The following is a 16,198-nucleotide window of genomic DNA, read 5'->3' as shown; positions in this document are numbered from 1 at the left end:
TTGAATGATTATTAAACAAAAGGAAGCTAATAGGGTTTTTTATTACCAGTCTCGCGAAGCCTGATTAGTGGAACAAACAAATACAAACTGGCGACCTAAGACTAACACTTCATTTATCACGCTGCACTATTGACCGAGTGGTACGTCATCAAGTGCACTCATTCGGCAGATAATCTGATAGATCTGATAAATCAAGTGCATCCTGAGTTTCGGACAAGAAGTATAGGTGCGATAAATGCAACGACTGAGTGCAGCATGATACTCTTATGGCTGATTGAATTCAGCACAGATTTGCGCCGTTTAAGAATCAGAAAGCCGGATTCGAATATCTACTGTGCACCGACGAGGTAGGCGTTGTGGTATTCTCTCTAGTTAAGAAATATCCTGAGAAAAAGAAACAACCTAGATGAACCCGGTTTTCTCTAAAGGTGAATCCGCTCTTCAAGCCCAATAATTCAGCAAACAAGCAGGATATGACAATTGACCCGACCGAGACTGTATTCAAGACAAGTACGAGCGGATGTAACAGTTTAGGACAGACCTGCTGTGGGATTCACGGAAACGGAACGTGATGGACCTAAGCGACCGTCATCACGGCGTAAAGGGATCTGACGGACACAGATCATTTATGGGATGCATTACGCACTATGGAGATTAGTTATTCAGAGCTCTGGCACAATGTCCGGCCGCTCACTCAGATTCAGCTCCAAATAAAAATCCATTGACAGTTTTCGTCAACATTCTATGGGATGTACAGCACGTCGTGGACTACCATGCGCGAATAATCAGAATTCGTAGAACTGGAATAGTCCTCATCGGCAAAATTGATTGAAGAGATCATTGCAAATAAACACAGTCGCTGTGAGGACGTATCCTTTTTTTAGTATGAGAAAATAGAAAAATCTACTTGCTGAGAAGTGCACGTTTGATTGGAATAGAAATTTTTGAAATAAAGCAAAGTTTTCTCAAAAATACTAGTTGGATTCAAGACAGGCAGTTCCGGTGCACAAAGAACATAGACAACGCAAATGGCATTAACCACCCGGATAACAAACATTCTGATCTGATCGTGAAAAAATATCACCTTCATCAACGGTTCAAACTCAGTGAAAACACTAGGGTTGTTTCACTCCATGTTTTGTGGCGGCTTCGTTTATGAACGTCGCTAGCTCAATATCTCTTTTAGAGAGACCACCGGCATCATGCGTCGTCAATATGACGTCTACCTGCAAAGACAAGAAAATGGTGTTTGTGAACAATGAGAAGAGGTACAGTAAGACAAACAAGTGCGCAATTCAAAACGTGTCGAAAAAATCACTCAGTGACTGTTGGACTAACGTTCTCCATTACTGTGAGATGCAGGAGGTAACAGCGCCCCTGAGACGGCCAGCAGAGCTAGGATATAAACGTCTTGGTGATTGATTTTTGCGGTTCATCAGTCAAGCTTTCAACCACGGTCGTCGTGCATAGAATCAAAGAGCAGATGGAGTCTATGCGGATGAAGTCATGATGTTTCCTGCGGAGGCACCTATGAAAACTTACCCTCAGAACGAACGCCAACCAAGCTCCAGACATCAACCAAACATCTGTTTAGCACAGTTCGCTAACGTCGCCCTAGAAGTAGTTGGAACCGTCCGGACTACCTGAATTATTTTCCTTGATTGAGAAGCTAACAGTGTCGCGTCGCTATCTCAGCCAACGGTTTCTTGTTGTTAGGCATAATACACAGCTGACTTGGTCCATTCGAACTTTCAAAAACTATGGCCGATCTCCCTTGATTTCATGGATCATTTTCCTCTTAGCGTTGATTAGTAAACACAAGTGGAGTGATCAACAAGGGTACCAACATCGCTGTTCTATAAACATTGTCCTTTGAATCCACTATTTTCCCTTGGTCGGTATTGGCCCTTATACTGAAAAAAGTCGAAAACAAATGGATGGCGTGTTCTTCTACTTCGAACGGCTGTGAAAAACCTGACCGATCTTGTAGGAAAAAGGAAAATTTCGAAGTTGTGAGGCTGGATTCACCCGGTAAGAGAAGCCAACCTATATTCTGTAGCTTTCCATTTTTGTTAAGAAGTATCAGAAAAATCGATCCAGTTAATTAGATCACTGAAAAGTTGGGCACGCGTTCCTTTATACGAGGCAAGGAGGAGAGATTCATGAGACACATGTTGTCTATCATTCTTAATGAGGACGATATATTTGCCCAATGGTTCTCAGCATTCCCACATGCGCCCAACTTGCGTGTATAATAAATTTAGACTGAACGCTATGTGGGTATCGGACAGCCCATTTCCGGTCATGCTTGTTTTCGGTCGGACGTATAGTTCCTCACGCTTGTGCACGGTGTTGTGCGAAAGCGATGAATATATAAGACAGAAACACGTTTGTAGGCACATGCAACAACGCATCATGGGCTTTTGGGAACAGCCACTACTCGGTGAGCACCATCAAGTAGTGAGACGTTAAACAAACATGTTACATTCACCCAGTAATTTTGTTCGTGATACTCGCACAATTACTGTAGGCTCAGGCGAGTGAGGTTTCATTCGCGGAGAATGAAGAGTGCAACCCTGCAACCCTCTGGGCGGAAGGGTTGGAGACAGGTCACAGAAGTGAATGCGATTGAGGGATACATTACATGAAAGGAGGAAGTTTCGTTGCACAGGTGGTGGTGCGAGTCTAATTAAGGGGGTAGAGCCGAGCAAAAAAGAGCTACATGTATAGATGCTATAAGTATGACTTCAGTTTTGTTCCACGGAGTACGCCTGCATCAGGACAACCCCAAAGCTACTATGGTATTAAAGTTAGAACATGTGCAGGCCAAACGGTCAGATCTCAAAGGGGTTGCCTGGACATCCAAGACGATCTCTGACGCTTTGTTCTCTAAAAGCAAATGTGCAGCGGGCAGCCTATGCACAAGGGGAAAAGATACCTAGGGTGGAGCAGGGAACAGCACACTTCAGAGTCGCCTGAGTAAAATGTTGCTTTTTACGAACACTAAGGTGGCGGCGATCACCCCGTTCGTGGTGAACAAAAAGTTTCCAAGTCACACCACAATATCACCCAGGGTTTGCCTTCCAATGGGTATCTGCCTTTGTGATACACTCAAAACAGGCTCAGTAGCTGCACCCACTTGCAGACGATGACAAATCTTTCTTCTGTGCATGTTTGAACTCTTCAGTACGACCCAATGCAATTGATTTTATCGTCCCACTTTCAAAAACAATGTTTGGAAGTTGGATGGCTCGAAAATCAACATTCTAGTCTGGAAACTGTGTGTTTTTGAGGGAATTTTGCCATGGGCACTGAAACTAGATTGCCCAAAACAATCTGGTGATTTGTGACGCCCGGGTATAATCACTGGTATGGAAGAGGCCTCTCGATCGGTCATCGCCAAATAAATGCTTGATCCCAAAAGCGGAAGAACAGTCACTAGAACGCAACGGTATTCTGTGAAAAACATGAATGAATAAGATAGAAACAGCCAAAACCACAGAAAACAGGTAGTAATGTCTTATTCCCTGAGCCCTCGGGTTAGGCCAACCGCCTGCAGCCAAGCAGATCGAACTACGAAGTCATCGGCTGTGGGCAGGGTTCCAGGAGAAAACCCTACTGTCCGCTGCCTCGTGGGTCAGACTTTTGAGTCAAAGGCCCAAGGTGGGATAACTCAACTAAACCTCCTTCCTCGGCTTGGGCAACCGGGAAGTATTATTTGCCCACGAAGTTCACCGATATCTCTGCCAAGCAAAATTCACTGGGTCACTTATCTATCCGAAGGGCCTTATGGTCCTCGGTGCCTATTAGCAATAAACAAACAAAACCCTTCTAAATCCACGAGATCATTTTTATATAGGAGCTTTGGACGTCCATACTCTATATCAAATTGGCAAACAGGCAATTCTTGCTGAAACCTTATACTCCCTTAAAAGTGATGTGTGCTGCGTCTCCGAAACACGCATACAATAACCAAGCGTGGTTACGCATCTCAAAACGCCCAAGGTGAACCCAGCTCTTTCACATTTCTCCCTCCGTGTGTCTGGTGATCCAGAATCAATAACACGTGGAATGTATAGTGTTGGAGTTGCACTCAACCCCAGAGCTGAACGCGCTTTGCTGGATTGGATCCCAGTGAACAGTCATCTTTGCGTCGTCCAGTTATCCAGTTCAATCAAGCTTAATGCCTCTCGGCATAAAAAGCGGTGCCTACTTGTGGTGTCGGTTTATTCTCCAACGGACTACAGTTCTGATGCTGAGAAGGATCAGAGAGCTATCCGGGATCATTCGTCAAGCAAAAAAGCACTGATATTGTGGTCCTTGCAGGCGATATGAATCCCCAAGTAGGTCGTCTGAGCTTCTTGGAATCACATTCGGTCAGCCGATTCGGAATCGATGCTCGCCGCGCAGACAGCGGGGACCGACTTCTTCATTTGTGTGCTCATCATAAACTGTTTCTGGCAAATACGAACTCTCAACATACATGTTCGCATCGCGTAACTTGGCAGCCACCAACTACAAATCAGCCATGAACCCAGAAGGACTACATAGCCATCAGCCACCGATGCAGAGCCACAATCAAAGACTGTCGTTTCTTCTGGGGCACACCATTAGATTCCGATCATGCCATAGTGCGTGCACGCCTGACAGTTCGTTTCCCTTTAGGCCCTCGCAAGTCAGCAAGGAGCATGTCAATCCACCATCTTCGAAGAACTACCGTCGCTCAACAGTATCGATCCGAACTAGTCCAACAACTCTCCAAAGTAAACAAATAATGTAGTGAGAATGTGGACGAAGCATGGCAAAATGTGAAAGGAGCCATGTTAGCGGCGTTAAGCGCAATCTGTCCAACTTCTACGGTTCGACCACAAGACCAATGGATATCGTCGATATCCTTACCCATGATTGATGCCAGGAAAGCCATACCAGCAGACGAGCAAGACTGCGCACGCAAATCAAACGCCAAATAGTGAAAAGTCTAAGGAAAAACCGAGAGCTATGGTAGACATCGTAAGCTCGGGAGATGGAGAAGGCTTTTGATACGCAAAACAGCCGTACCCTATATCAACTGATACGATCCACTAGCCCTAGGAAAGCAACGGTCAGCGAAACGATGGGTGAAAAAGATGGCTCATCAATTCACTCGCAAAAACGTCGACTGGAAAGATGGACCGAACACTTCGAAGAACATTTTAGTTCGCCTCCTGCAACACAGCCTGTGGAGATAATTCATACAAGCGGATGGAATGTAAACCTTGATAGCCCACGAAATATCCGTGCTAAAACGTGTCACAAAACCGAACGGTCTGTATTCGGCCTTCTTCAAAGGCACAGAGCCCCTGGTTATCCATCTGACAAAGCTTATTGGTGCTATATGGAACGAAGATAATGTGCCTGCGGAATGGGACATGTCGATAGTTATCTCTATCTTTAAAAAGGGTACGCGAACGCTGCGTGAAAACCGCCGTGGCTTCGAATGTACTCTCTGGCCTTATCCTCCGAAGGTTGACTGGACACAGGGAGAGACAGGTCCGTGAAAACCAAGCTGGGTTCCGTCGTTCAAGAGGATGAATCGACCATGTCTTCACCCTCCGACAGATTCCTGGAGAGTGACACCTCTTGCAGGAAGCAACAATGATTGTGTTTCTTGATCTGAAAGCTACTTTTGACTCCGTGGATCGTTAGGTACTGTAGCAGTGTCTGTGAAACAAAGGTGTCCCCCATAAGTTCTTGACTCTCCTTAGGGCGCTGAATGCCAACTCCCGCGGCCGTGTGAAGGTCTACGGTAAGCTCTTGCTTGAGTTCACCACATCAAACCCTATAAAGCAGGGCTGCCCCTTTCACCTTTCTTCTTCAACTTCGTCATTGATACGATCATGGAAGACTTAGTATCAACCTCTAATGCCTGTGGGGGCAAAGTACTCCCGGGGCATCCGCTCACGAAGACGACATAGCTCTTTTTGGATCTGATCGCGTGACAATGCAAACAATATTAAATAATCTAAATAATCCTACCTCACGGTTTGGCATGCGCTTAACGCCCGCAAAGCGTAAAGTGATACTGTAACACTGGGCCGGCTCGATCCATAACCTCATGTTTGCGGATGAACCGATTGAGGTAGTAGACAAATTTGTTTACCTGGGCGGCTGTATCAGTCCCGGTAGTCTCGTGAAAGATGATATTTCCACCCGGATTAGGAAGGATAGAGCAGCTTTCGTGAACCTGCGTCACCTGTGGCGTAGGCGTGACATCGGCTTATCTGTCAAGGGTCGAGTTTGCAATGCTGCGGTGAGCTCGAAAAGCTGGCGGCTGCGCGCTAAGGACTTAAAAGTCTCTCAGTGTTCGACCATCGATTTCTTCGGAGCATTGCCCGAGTCTGGTGGAAACATCGGATCAGCAATGCTGAAGTAGATCGAATGGTACTCGAAAGAAATAACTCACTCTCAGTAGATGAACTGAACACATGGCATAGGTTGTGCCGGCTTAGCCACGTGCTGTGTGCGCCAGTCGACTGACTTCCTCGAAGGGTTCTATTCGCACAACCACGGGAAGGGTGGAAATGAGCGGGAAACGGTCAAACAATGACTTGGCAGCGAAGTGTGAAAGCCATTACCAGAAAACTCAGCTGCGCTGGTCACTGCCGTTTTCCTGGATGGGGACCCCGAGACGGGCCACATCAATGGTTAGACGTTGTCAGGCATGGCCCAGTCGCGACCTTAGTGGCATCCAAGCTATTGCTTTCAATGCATAGCGCCCTCCCTAGTTCCCGCGCTTAACAGTCCACTGACAGTGCTGTATCTACGCACCAATTTATCAGCTCCCGCCTCCAATGCGCAGCTATCTACCCCACTTCCCCGAATCATCGGCGAACGGAATTGTGCCAACTACAACCACTGCACGACAAGTACGCGGTTCTTACAGCTGATGACGATGATGATCAGGGTGGCATGGCAAGTGGTCCCTGAACAGATTTCACAACTGAATGATTATTTACTTTTGTTTGTAAGCACAAGTTATCCAGTATAACGCAATTAGATCTTATAGCCAGCCTCCGAATAATTCGGATCCAAGTTTTACCCGTATCAAGTGGGGTCCGGTAAAGAACAGCCGCGTCTGCCACACTGATATTGGGCAAACAAGTCTGCAGTGCAGCAGAACTTTTAGGTTGTACTCATCTCAGTGAGTGCAGGTCAACAGAATGATCCAAGGGCTGCTGAAGTAAACTGCAAAACCACCGTATTAGGAAGCTGTACTATCAGGTCTGATTTCTTTACAATTACCAGCTGATATTTCACTATTTATTCAGTGATATCAACTATGTACAGTCTGGGCCATCCCACCAGCTGTACGAGCTTGTCTATTTTCCAGCGATACGCTCTCTCTCTCTCTCTCTCTCTCTCTCTCTCTCGAGGGCACTGTACTAAATTTTTTTCGTGTGAGTGATCCCAGGTCTCAATGAGCCCCAACCCATCCGAAGATTCTTGACAATGAGGCTCGTTTCATCGTCCTGGATTCTCGTTTGCCGAAAACCAAGAGCCATTACCGTTTACTCCCCAAAACTTGTGGGACCTAGCTAGGCGATTTGCGTACGGTTTTCCGTTCAACTCACAGAAAAACTTCAGTGAATACCACTCCAACGGACAGATGCCAAGTTCCTTCTGCCTCAGACAGAATTCCTAATCTTACAAATACTTTCGTTGACTCCAGATTCTTTCTTTTCGGTGTTTTTTTCTAATCAGCTGTTGGGTGCGACTGAATTTCTATGGTGTAATGAAGCCGTTGGTGCATTCCTTTTTAAGATCTATATTTGCGGCCAAAGAAATTATGAGGTCAAGGGCTTTTGCTGCGTCCGAAGTGAGCACGCCACTGCGTCCATTACACGTGCGTACGAGCGAGCACTTTCAGAGGTAATGCGAACCGACGAGTTGATGCTCGTCACACTTCTGGATAACAATCTTCTATGCCGGTAACTTGTGCTACACACTATGTACAGGGGAATAGCAGCTGGTTGGATGAGCTCCCCATCAGGCGTATTTTGCCCTGGGGTCCGTGCGGAAGAGAAGCTGTCATCTGTCAATCATATGCAGAGATATCTCTGCAGGGTAAATAAAACGGCCGCAACACCAACATACCTTGCGTGGTGCGGTTTTCCCTCTATAACTGATCGTTTCCAGTCTTGAAATTATTCTAATCGGTTCGATCAACACTTTACGCCTTCTGCAATCACGAAAATGTCAAAACCCACTTTCAAAACTGAATTGGAAATCACACCATACTAGCACACGAATATCAATATTACCACAACTTTTCGATTTTTCATTTTTGTGACCTATGTGGAGTTCATGAAAGGGTTCGTAGGATTTTGATGACACATATAACCTTACTTTGGTTTATGTGCACTACAACAGCGTTTTTCAGTGTTTGCTCCAGTTGCACTCCGTCTTTGCCTAAGGTGTAACGTTTTTTGAAATATAATCCCTAGCGACTTACACGGTTTCTACATACATGTGATGCGAGTGTTGTTGACACAAATCAGTGATACCTAAAGTGCCATCTCGTGACTATGTGTAACTACGGTCTCAAATGAGGTATTAATCGCGCAGGTCCAACTTGTATGAGACGGACTAACAAGAGGTTGTCTACCAGGTTGTGATAATAGCATCAGCCCTGAAATACCCTCGTTGCTTCTATTATTATGAGAGCGGCTTCCTGCCGTGTAATAAAATAAAACAGATGGACATAGGGTACCGAAATCGAGGTCTTAAATGGAGGCCAATTTTCTAAGAACGACCCAAAGGTCTTTAGGTTTCCATCCACTTTAACAGACGGTATTGTCTGTTGACTACCAAACAATGGTTTGAGACTAACGGCTGGCGTGATCCGTAGGCCGCAGGAAGAGGTGCTTACCTTATTGTACACGTTAAACCACTCTGGATGATGGTTCATTTCTCTAGCCTTCACGGCAACGTCCTTCATGAATTCGAATGCATCATCAAAGTTTTTGAAAGTAAGCGAACGCCGTATTGCATCTCCGGATCTATGTTCTGAGTAGGTCTGCCACGAATGTGGTTGAAGCAGAGGAGAAAGAAGACTATCACGTTCCTCAGCTGAGAGTGGTCGCATTTTCAGTTTCTGTATAGGTTAACTTTAAAAGCAGTGAACAGAGCAACATACCCTTGCTTTTGTGGAATATTCCACGAATGGCGGGAATAAACGCCATGAGATGAGATACCGCGGAAAATTTGACCTTAGCGCCATCAAGGTCAGTTCCACAGATCAAATCACGGATTCACGGATTGATACGCAGAATCGAGGCTTTTGCCCAAGGTTCCCGGGTCGCTTTTGCTCTTGTCGGTCAGTGGCTATAGTTCACCTGATAGGCACAAGTGAAAGAAGGGTGTAGCACTGCTCTTTATGTTCTCAGCATGGCGCAGTATGCTTGCCAGCGCGAAGATTCGCATAAATGAACGTCTAGTAGTGCTTTAAACTGGGTTCTAGAAGGAGCGTGAACAACCGTCGGAGGAAAGTCATTCCACTCAGCTACTACCTGAAATGAGAAAAAATTTCCAATGAATGTGTGCGCTGCGAGCTAGAAGATCTTACTATGTCCCTGGCGAGTGCCTGCTGGGTCAACGGTGAAAAATCTGTTTGCCAAGCTCTGTTCAAACAGGGTATAAGTAAGAATTAGGTCCCCTCGGAGACTACGGTACTCCAGGGGAAAGAGATCAAGCATCGCGAAACGCGTTTCGTAGTCCGCGGGCTCGCACAGGGATTCTCGGACAAATAAGGTGTACTGAAAACTTTGATCGAGCTTCTCTGGTCAAATTTGATGTTTAGGTTCAGACACCTCCTGCAAAAACGCACGCTGGAAAAATTTGTTGCACCGACGTTTTGTAATTCAGCACTGGGCTTTAAGTCTGTCAGTAAGAGATCTCCACAAAAACATCCAAGTGATATCATATCAGTCCTGGATATCGCATGCATTACACTTTGATGGGGGTTATTCCACACGCCGAAAAAACTAAATGAAAGAAACGGCTGCCCAATAAAGCTCTAATCCCAGAATATTTTCATCATGTCCCCCCGTGTATTTGTAATGTCAGCGTTGATAAACCCATCAGCCAACTACCAGAGTGTCACTTCCTCCACGAGGTTACGACACTCTACAAACAAGAGGTTAGGGACCTCCAGATACAAGCTGTATTCAGTGAGCTTGAGGACGCTGATTTAGCTAGCGGCAATCAACTGAAAAGTCGCAGTTATTATTATGCCCCCTTGGAACCTGAGTAGACAAATTGTTTGAAGTCATCAAGATAGGGTCTGACACCGGCTCCACGGAGTACCTTGAAGCATACCCAAATAATGTGTTAGAAAGTGTACAGGACCATCAGAAGAACGCCGAATTTCATTTGAGCTGATTTTCGTGACTGTGTAAGAAGTGAACCACATGCCTAAGCAATTTATTGCCGTCTAGCTTCTTAGCACTTCCTTTCCAAACAAAGGCCTTGCGTAGGTCTCCTGCAAACTTCGTTCAGAGGAAACCTGGTAAGACCGTAATTATTGTATCAGGTCGCCCATGAAAACGAGTACGCTTAGCACTTTCCTAAGGGTATCTTGCTGTTGACAGTGAGGCCATTTAGAACGCACGCTTAAGAATGCACCCCACCAGTTTGCACGGTCTGCAGATACCGGCGGCTAAGCGATCACGACATTTGCAAATTGGTGTGAATTGCTTCTAACAAGACAGCTTCCTCTCGTCGAGCAGCTGGAAAAATGTCACTTAGAGGCGTTCAGTCGAGCTTCGGAGTATCTTCAGAACCTGCGGATGCACTTCACTTGGCTCCAAGGCGCAGCATGGACTTATCACTTAGGATAATTCACAGAAAACCTCGTCTAGAAATATCCCTTTTCCCGCTGTTTGTCCCACCTTATCGAGATTGGATATGATGTGGTGGCTAATGCAAAATAGGAGCCTACACATCATGCTCTGTAGATTTTGCATATTACTAATGGGTCACTCATAGTTTTCTCCATTTCTGCCCGGCGAGGAGAATAACGTTGCCTTGTGTCGTAGGTCATGCCTGATATATTTATATCTTACAATTTTGTTCTTCAGGGACAGCCTTGGTACTGCGGACAGTCTTCGTGCGTTCCACTACGACCAACATTTATTTTTGGATCACATTTTACCCCTTCGTTGGTATGGTCTTGGATTTGCTCTCCGCTGATCCGAAATGAAAAAACTCGTTTTCACAATTTCGAGACGAGCTTGATATATGGAGTGGATGGCACAGTAATCCTGAAAAGCTTTTTCAAGATTTAAATGGGCATTATGGAGAGAGTAGATATGCGCATAGACTGGATGGTGGTAATTAGGTGAAGACTTTATCTGTTGGCACTAATTTGTATAGGTTGTGTTTAAAAAATGTGGGCCGTGTCATTTGCAGCTACCAGAGGGTACTAGTTGAGGCTAAAGCGAGCGCAGTAGTAGGCGTGTTTTTTAAATGATAAAAAATTTCTTGACTTTCCTCATCCACCATACCCGTGACGTTCCACAGACATTTGCACTTGAGTAGCGCCCGCGTATTAGTCTAGCAAACGAGATGGTAAACCAAGTGCACAAGCTTCCCAAGCAGTTCACATTTAAGTCACCTAAAAAGTAGAGGAAAATGCGTTCTACACTCCACTTGCAGTTGGTGGCGTTGAAGTTATAAAAGAAATATTGACCAGTTTGGCCGTATAAAAGTAGGCGAGGAAGAACCTACGTTGGAAGATAATAACATGTCGGTGAAGATACCAAAGCATTCCACACATCGATTAGCTGTATTCTTCTTCTGCCTAACTTGTGTACTCCTCAGACCTGCAAATCTGCGATTTTGAGCCTCACAGGTACTTAGATTTGCGCATGCATATGTGATCCACTTTGTACAGCGGTAGGAGTTTCACTGGCAAAAAATTGTAGGTGACTAGGATAGAGGAGTTGGGGTGATTGATCTCAAATTATTTCCTTCATAAGATTAGCTTGAGAATTATAATCAGCCAAGAGCCTGAGGCAGCCGTTTGTTCAAGGGCTGAGGGCAAACCTAATAGAACGGGCTTGCCAGTGCTCCTTCAACATCGCTGAAACTTCCGCGGTAATTGCACTGACATTTCTACCCACTGGAGAGCTGCAAGTGACCACATCAACCATATGGCACACATTGGAAAATCTTTGGTCCAGGTTATGTGGGTGTGGGTCGCACTTGTATGCCGTTACGTTCTATCAGTCACTACAACTCAATATAAGATTTAGTATTTAGAATGGAGTCGAAACTAGAACGTCGAATGTTAGAGGGAACCAGTGGAAAGCTGGAATACGAAAGTCACCATTTGTCATGAAGTGGAAGCAATTAACTGAAGAGAAGAACAGAGTATTGGATAATAAAGAATCTTCAGGATGGCAATAAATAAAACGAATGAGGGGGCGGTCAATCGCCAGGAAATTCTCGGAGAACCAAAGGGTATAAACAAGTGTAAAAGGCATGAGAGCAAAACGCACAAGACGACGCGAGGATGTCAAGGGACAGCGCATTTAAGGTCATGCTTGTTTTCGGTCGGACGTATAGTTCCTCACGCTTGTGCACGGTGTTGTGCGAAAGCGATGAATATATAAGACAGAAACACGTTTGTAGGCACATGCAACAACGCATCATGGGCTTTTGGGAACAGCCACTACTCGGTGAGCACCATCAAGTAGTGAGACGTTAAACAAACATGTTACATTCACCCAGTAATTTTGTTCGTGATACTCGCACAATTACTGTAGGCTCAGGCGAGTGAGGTTTCATTCGCGGAGAATGAAGAGTGCAACCCTGCAACCCTCTGGGCGGAAGGGTTGGAGACAGGTCACAGAAGTGAATGCGATTGAGGGATACATTACATGAAAGGAGGAAGTTTCGTTGCACAGGTGGTGGTGCGAGTCTAATTAAGGGGGTAGAGCCGAGCAAAAAAGAGCTACATGTATAGATGCTATAAGTATGACTTCAGTTTTGTTCCACGGAGTACGCCTGCATCAGGACAACCCCAAAGCTACTATGGTATTAAAGTTAGAACATGTGCAGGCCAAACGGTCAGATCTCAAAGGGGTTGCCTGGACATCCAAGACGATCTCTGACGCTTTGTTCTCTAAAAGCAAATGTGCAGCGGGCAGCCTATGCACAAGGGGAAAAGATACCTAGGGTGGAGCAGGGAACAGCACACTTCAGAGTCGCCTGAGTAAAATGTTGCTTTTTACGAACACTAAGGTGGCGGCGATCACCCCGTTCGTGGTGAACAAAAAGTTTCCAAGTCACACCACAATATCACCCAGGGTTTGCCTTCCAATGGGTATCTGCCTTTGTGATACACTCAAAACAGGCTCAGTAGCTGCACCCACTTGCAGACGATGACAAATCTTTCTTCTGTGCATGTTTGAACTCTTCAGTACGACCCAATGCAATTGATTTTATCGTCCCACTTTCAAAAACAATGTTTGGAAGTTGGATGGCTCGAAAATCAACATTCTAGTCTGGAAACTGTGTGTTTTTGAGGGAATTTTGCCATGGGCACTGAAACTAGATTGCCCAAAACAATCTGGTGATTTGTGACGCCCGGGTATAATCACTGGTATGGAAGAGGCCTCTCGATCGGTCATCGCCAAATAAATGCTTGATCCCAAAAGCGGAAGAACAGTCACTAAGCCGCAACTTTGGTCGTCCATCTTGATCTGTAATACCAAGAACCACCGCCCCACGCTTACTTTCAATGATGCATCTATTTCTTCTATTGAGACCTCCCTCAAATACCATCTCAATGAGCTGAGACCATTTCCTTTTGATCGGGCCAGACAATCTTACTTTGATGGGCAAAAAATGAAATATGTAAGGACATTCATGTTTTAAGTTTTTTCCAGAAGATTTAGAGCTTTAACTAAATGGTGATCGGAATGCTCGAACCCAACTGAGGAGGTGCCATCTGATCGCATAACTCCAAACTGTCCAACCATTTGTGGCCATTGGCTCGTTCGCGATAAAACTGTTCTGTTTTGCAATGGAGCTGTTCAGTTTTTTGTCGGCGAGTCTTCTTCGGCACTGGGCATTGAAAGCGATTTGCCCTATTCATCACGTTGGTTTTCCAAATCTGCTCAGTGGTGCGCTAGCCTTTTAAATATTAATCAATGAGTTGCTAAATGGTTTCTTCCAGCGTGTGAGTATACTGATGAGCTGATGATATTTAGCCTTGATCTAAGTGGACGAGTCTATTTCCGTGCGGCTTTTTATTGCCTTATACAGTTAGGCACAATAATTAACACTCACGAAGGCTTTTGTAACGTTCACGACCTCCTCCTCCTTGGCCGGCAAGAGCAATTCACCTGACATATCAACGTTCGCTGACACCATGCAGGAAATTGCTTTTTCCATACAACGGTCATTCAACTCCGCCACTGAAAAAAGGGAGATAACATTCTACTGGCGTTTCCAGCGTTAATGCTGCACTAAGTCTATCAACCAACCTCCACTCCTCCTGCAAACGGACTTTTTGCTTGGTTATCCAATGAATCCGCAAATGTTTCCTTCAGTCCTGTACAACTCCCCTCAGGTCCTGAGATGACTGATGTGACATCTCCCAACCAGTGCAATGACTGCACCAGTTGTTGATGGCACTTGCCTTTGCCCCACTCCACCTGACCTTCCGTCTCTCAATGATCTACCACCACCAGGAAGCACTTTCGGACTCGAACACTTACTGCCAAAGCCTCGATCTACAAGCTACCACAGCTGAAGCCCTGAGAAACTGTGCCTCGTACTTCACAAGATAATCCGACTTTCCTCCGGCCTCCCAATACTTGCACGACAAGTAAACCGAACCTCACGCACCACGCGCTTGATAAAACCTCGTATCCGCAAAGACCGGCAGCTAGCTTTGATTCTTTTCTGCCTCCACCATTCGGCTCACCCACTTCGTTCCACTGGCACCCATCCATCTATACCTACCACCTCTTTGCACCATAACTTCCTCCGTATTTCCTGACGATACAAAAACCGAATGTTCTGAACTTCCCTTCTCAGCCGCTCACCTCTTCCGAAGTTATTCTCTACCCCATAACGAGCCTCACACCCTACACACAGCAGTGAATTCAGATCTCATTTTCCCAATATTACGCCTCTATCATCGGTGGTGAATGCACCCCGACCTAATACGAGTATACTTCCGGTCAAAACAACTTCAAGTTATTCCAATATCCTACCTAATTCCCACCAGTTCTAAACTCCACCGTGAGCGAGAGCATTAAATTCTTAATTAGTGCAGCTCGGTCGCAAATGTGCCAGCTAGTAATGCTCTTTCATACGCGCTCGTTGCTGCTAAAAGTCAATAAGCTCCGAGACTTTAGCGCTATTGCGAGACGAGATCTGAACTCTGTGACTGAATCATCACCTTAGATGAAAATCCATACATGGCTTTTCAATCCTTGGTGACAGCATCAACTTCTCCGATAGGAAAGACTCGAAGGGTGGGAGATGCACCATACATTCTAAACCAAAACTTCGTTCGAGCGTCATTGAAGATAGGACTCTAGAGGCCAACGTGATCCTCGTAGAACCAACCAACCAATCTGTACTAGTAGGTTGCATCGATCTACGAGCAGCCTCCCCCTCTGTCTAAACTTGTAACTCGTCCCCAAAGGTCCACTAACCGGGTTTCTCCAAGCTACAGTTATCATAGATGACCACCGATTGGAATTCCTGTCCCATAGATCCGTCAGGGCCTGGCAGCTTCACTTCGTGGAGACCGTCATAGGGGCCTACGATGACGGGCACTCCAAAAATGTGTTGACCGGTTTCCTCACGCATCTTGGGTATAAATCTTAGTTATGTTTCCATCACTGATTACTCATTTTAGTTGTTCAACTCCTATCTATCTGACAGGACACGAATAACAAGTTGGTGACAATAGGCCATCTCTAATATCGATTATCAGTTGAGTCACTCAGATACCTCCAACCTTAGCATTCCTTCTGCGAAATACCAAACTTCTTCAAGCTACTGCCCTGTCCCGGTTGACGCGTGCATATCTAACGGCAGTCTCGTCATTTATTCCACAGAGGTCTTTGACATTGGTCTAAAATAGTTTTAAGCCCTTAGATTTTCCCACTGAGTCCTTTGAAAATAGCGGACAGTA

General features: G+C 45.5%; 1 protein-coding gene across 1 annotated transcript; it reads right to left on the bottom strand.

The window, feature by feature from the left end:
* Positions 1 to 420: 420 nt before the first annotated feature.
* Positions 421 to 9,266, bottom strand: T265_04306 (hypothetical protein; the record flags this gene model as incomplete). The annotated part of the gene is made up of 2 exons (XM_009169005.1): positions 421 to 1,226; positions 8,909 to 9,266. 2 exons carry the CDS (start codon positions 9,122 to 9,124, stop codon positions 1,116 to 1,118), a joined length of 327 nt encoding a protein of 108 aa, XP_009167269.1.
* Positions 9,267 to 16,198: the final 6,932 nt, after the last annotated feature.

The sequence above is a fragment of the Opisthorchis viverrini genome (genome assembly GCF_000715545.1).
Source record: "Opisthorchis viverrini unplaced genomic scaffold opera_v5_69, whole genome shotgun sequence".
Classification (NCBI taxonomy): Eukaryota; Metazoa; Platyhelminthes; class Trematoda; order Opisthorchiida; family Opisthorchiidae; genus Opisthorchis; species Opisthorchis viverrini.
This window is presented reverse-complemented; position numbering and strand designations above follow the sequence as displayed.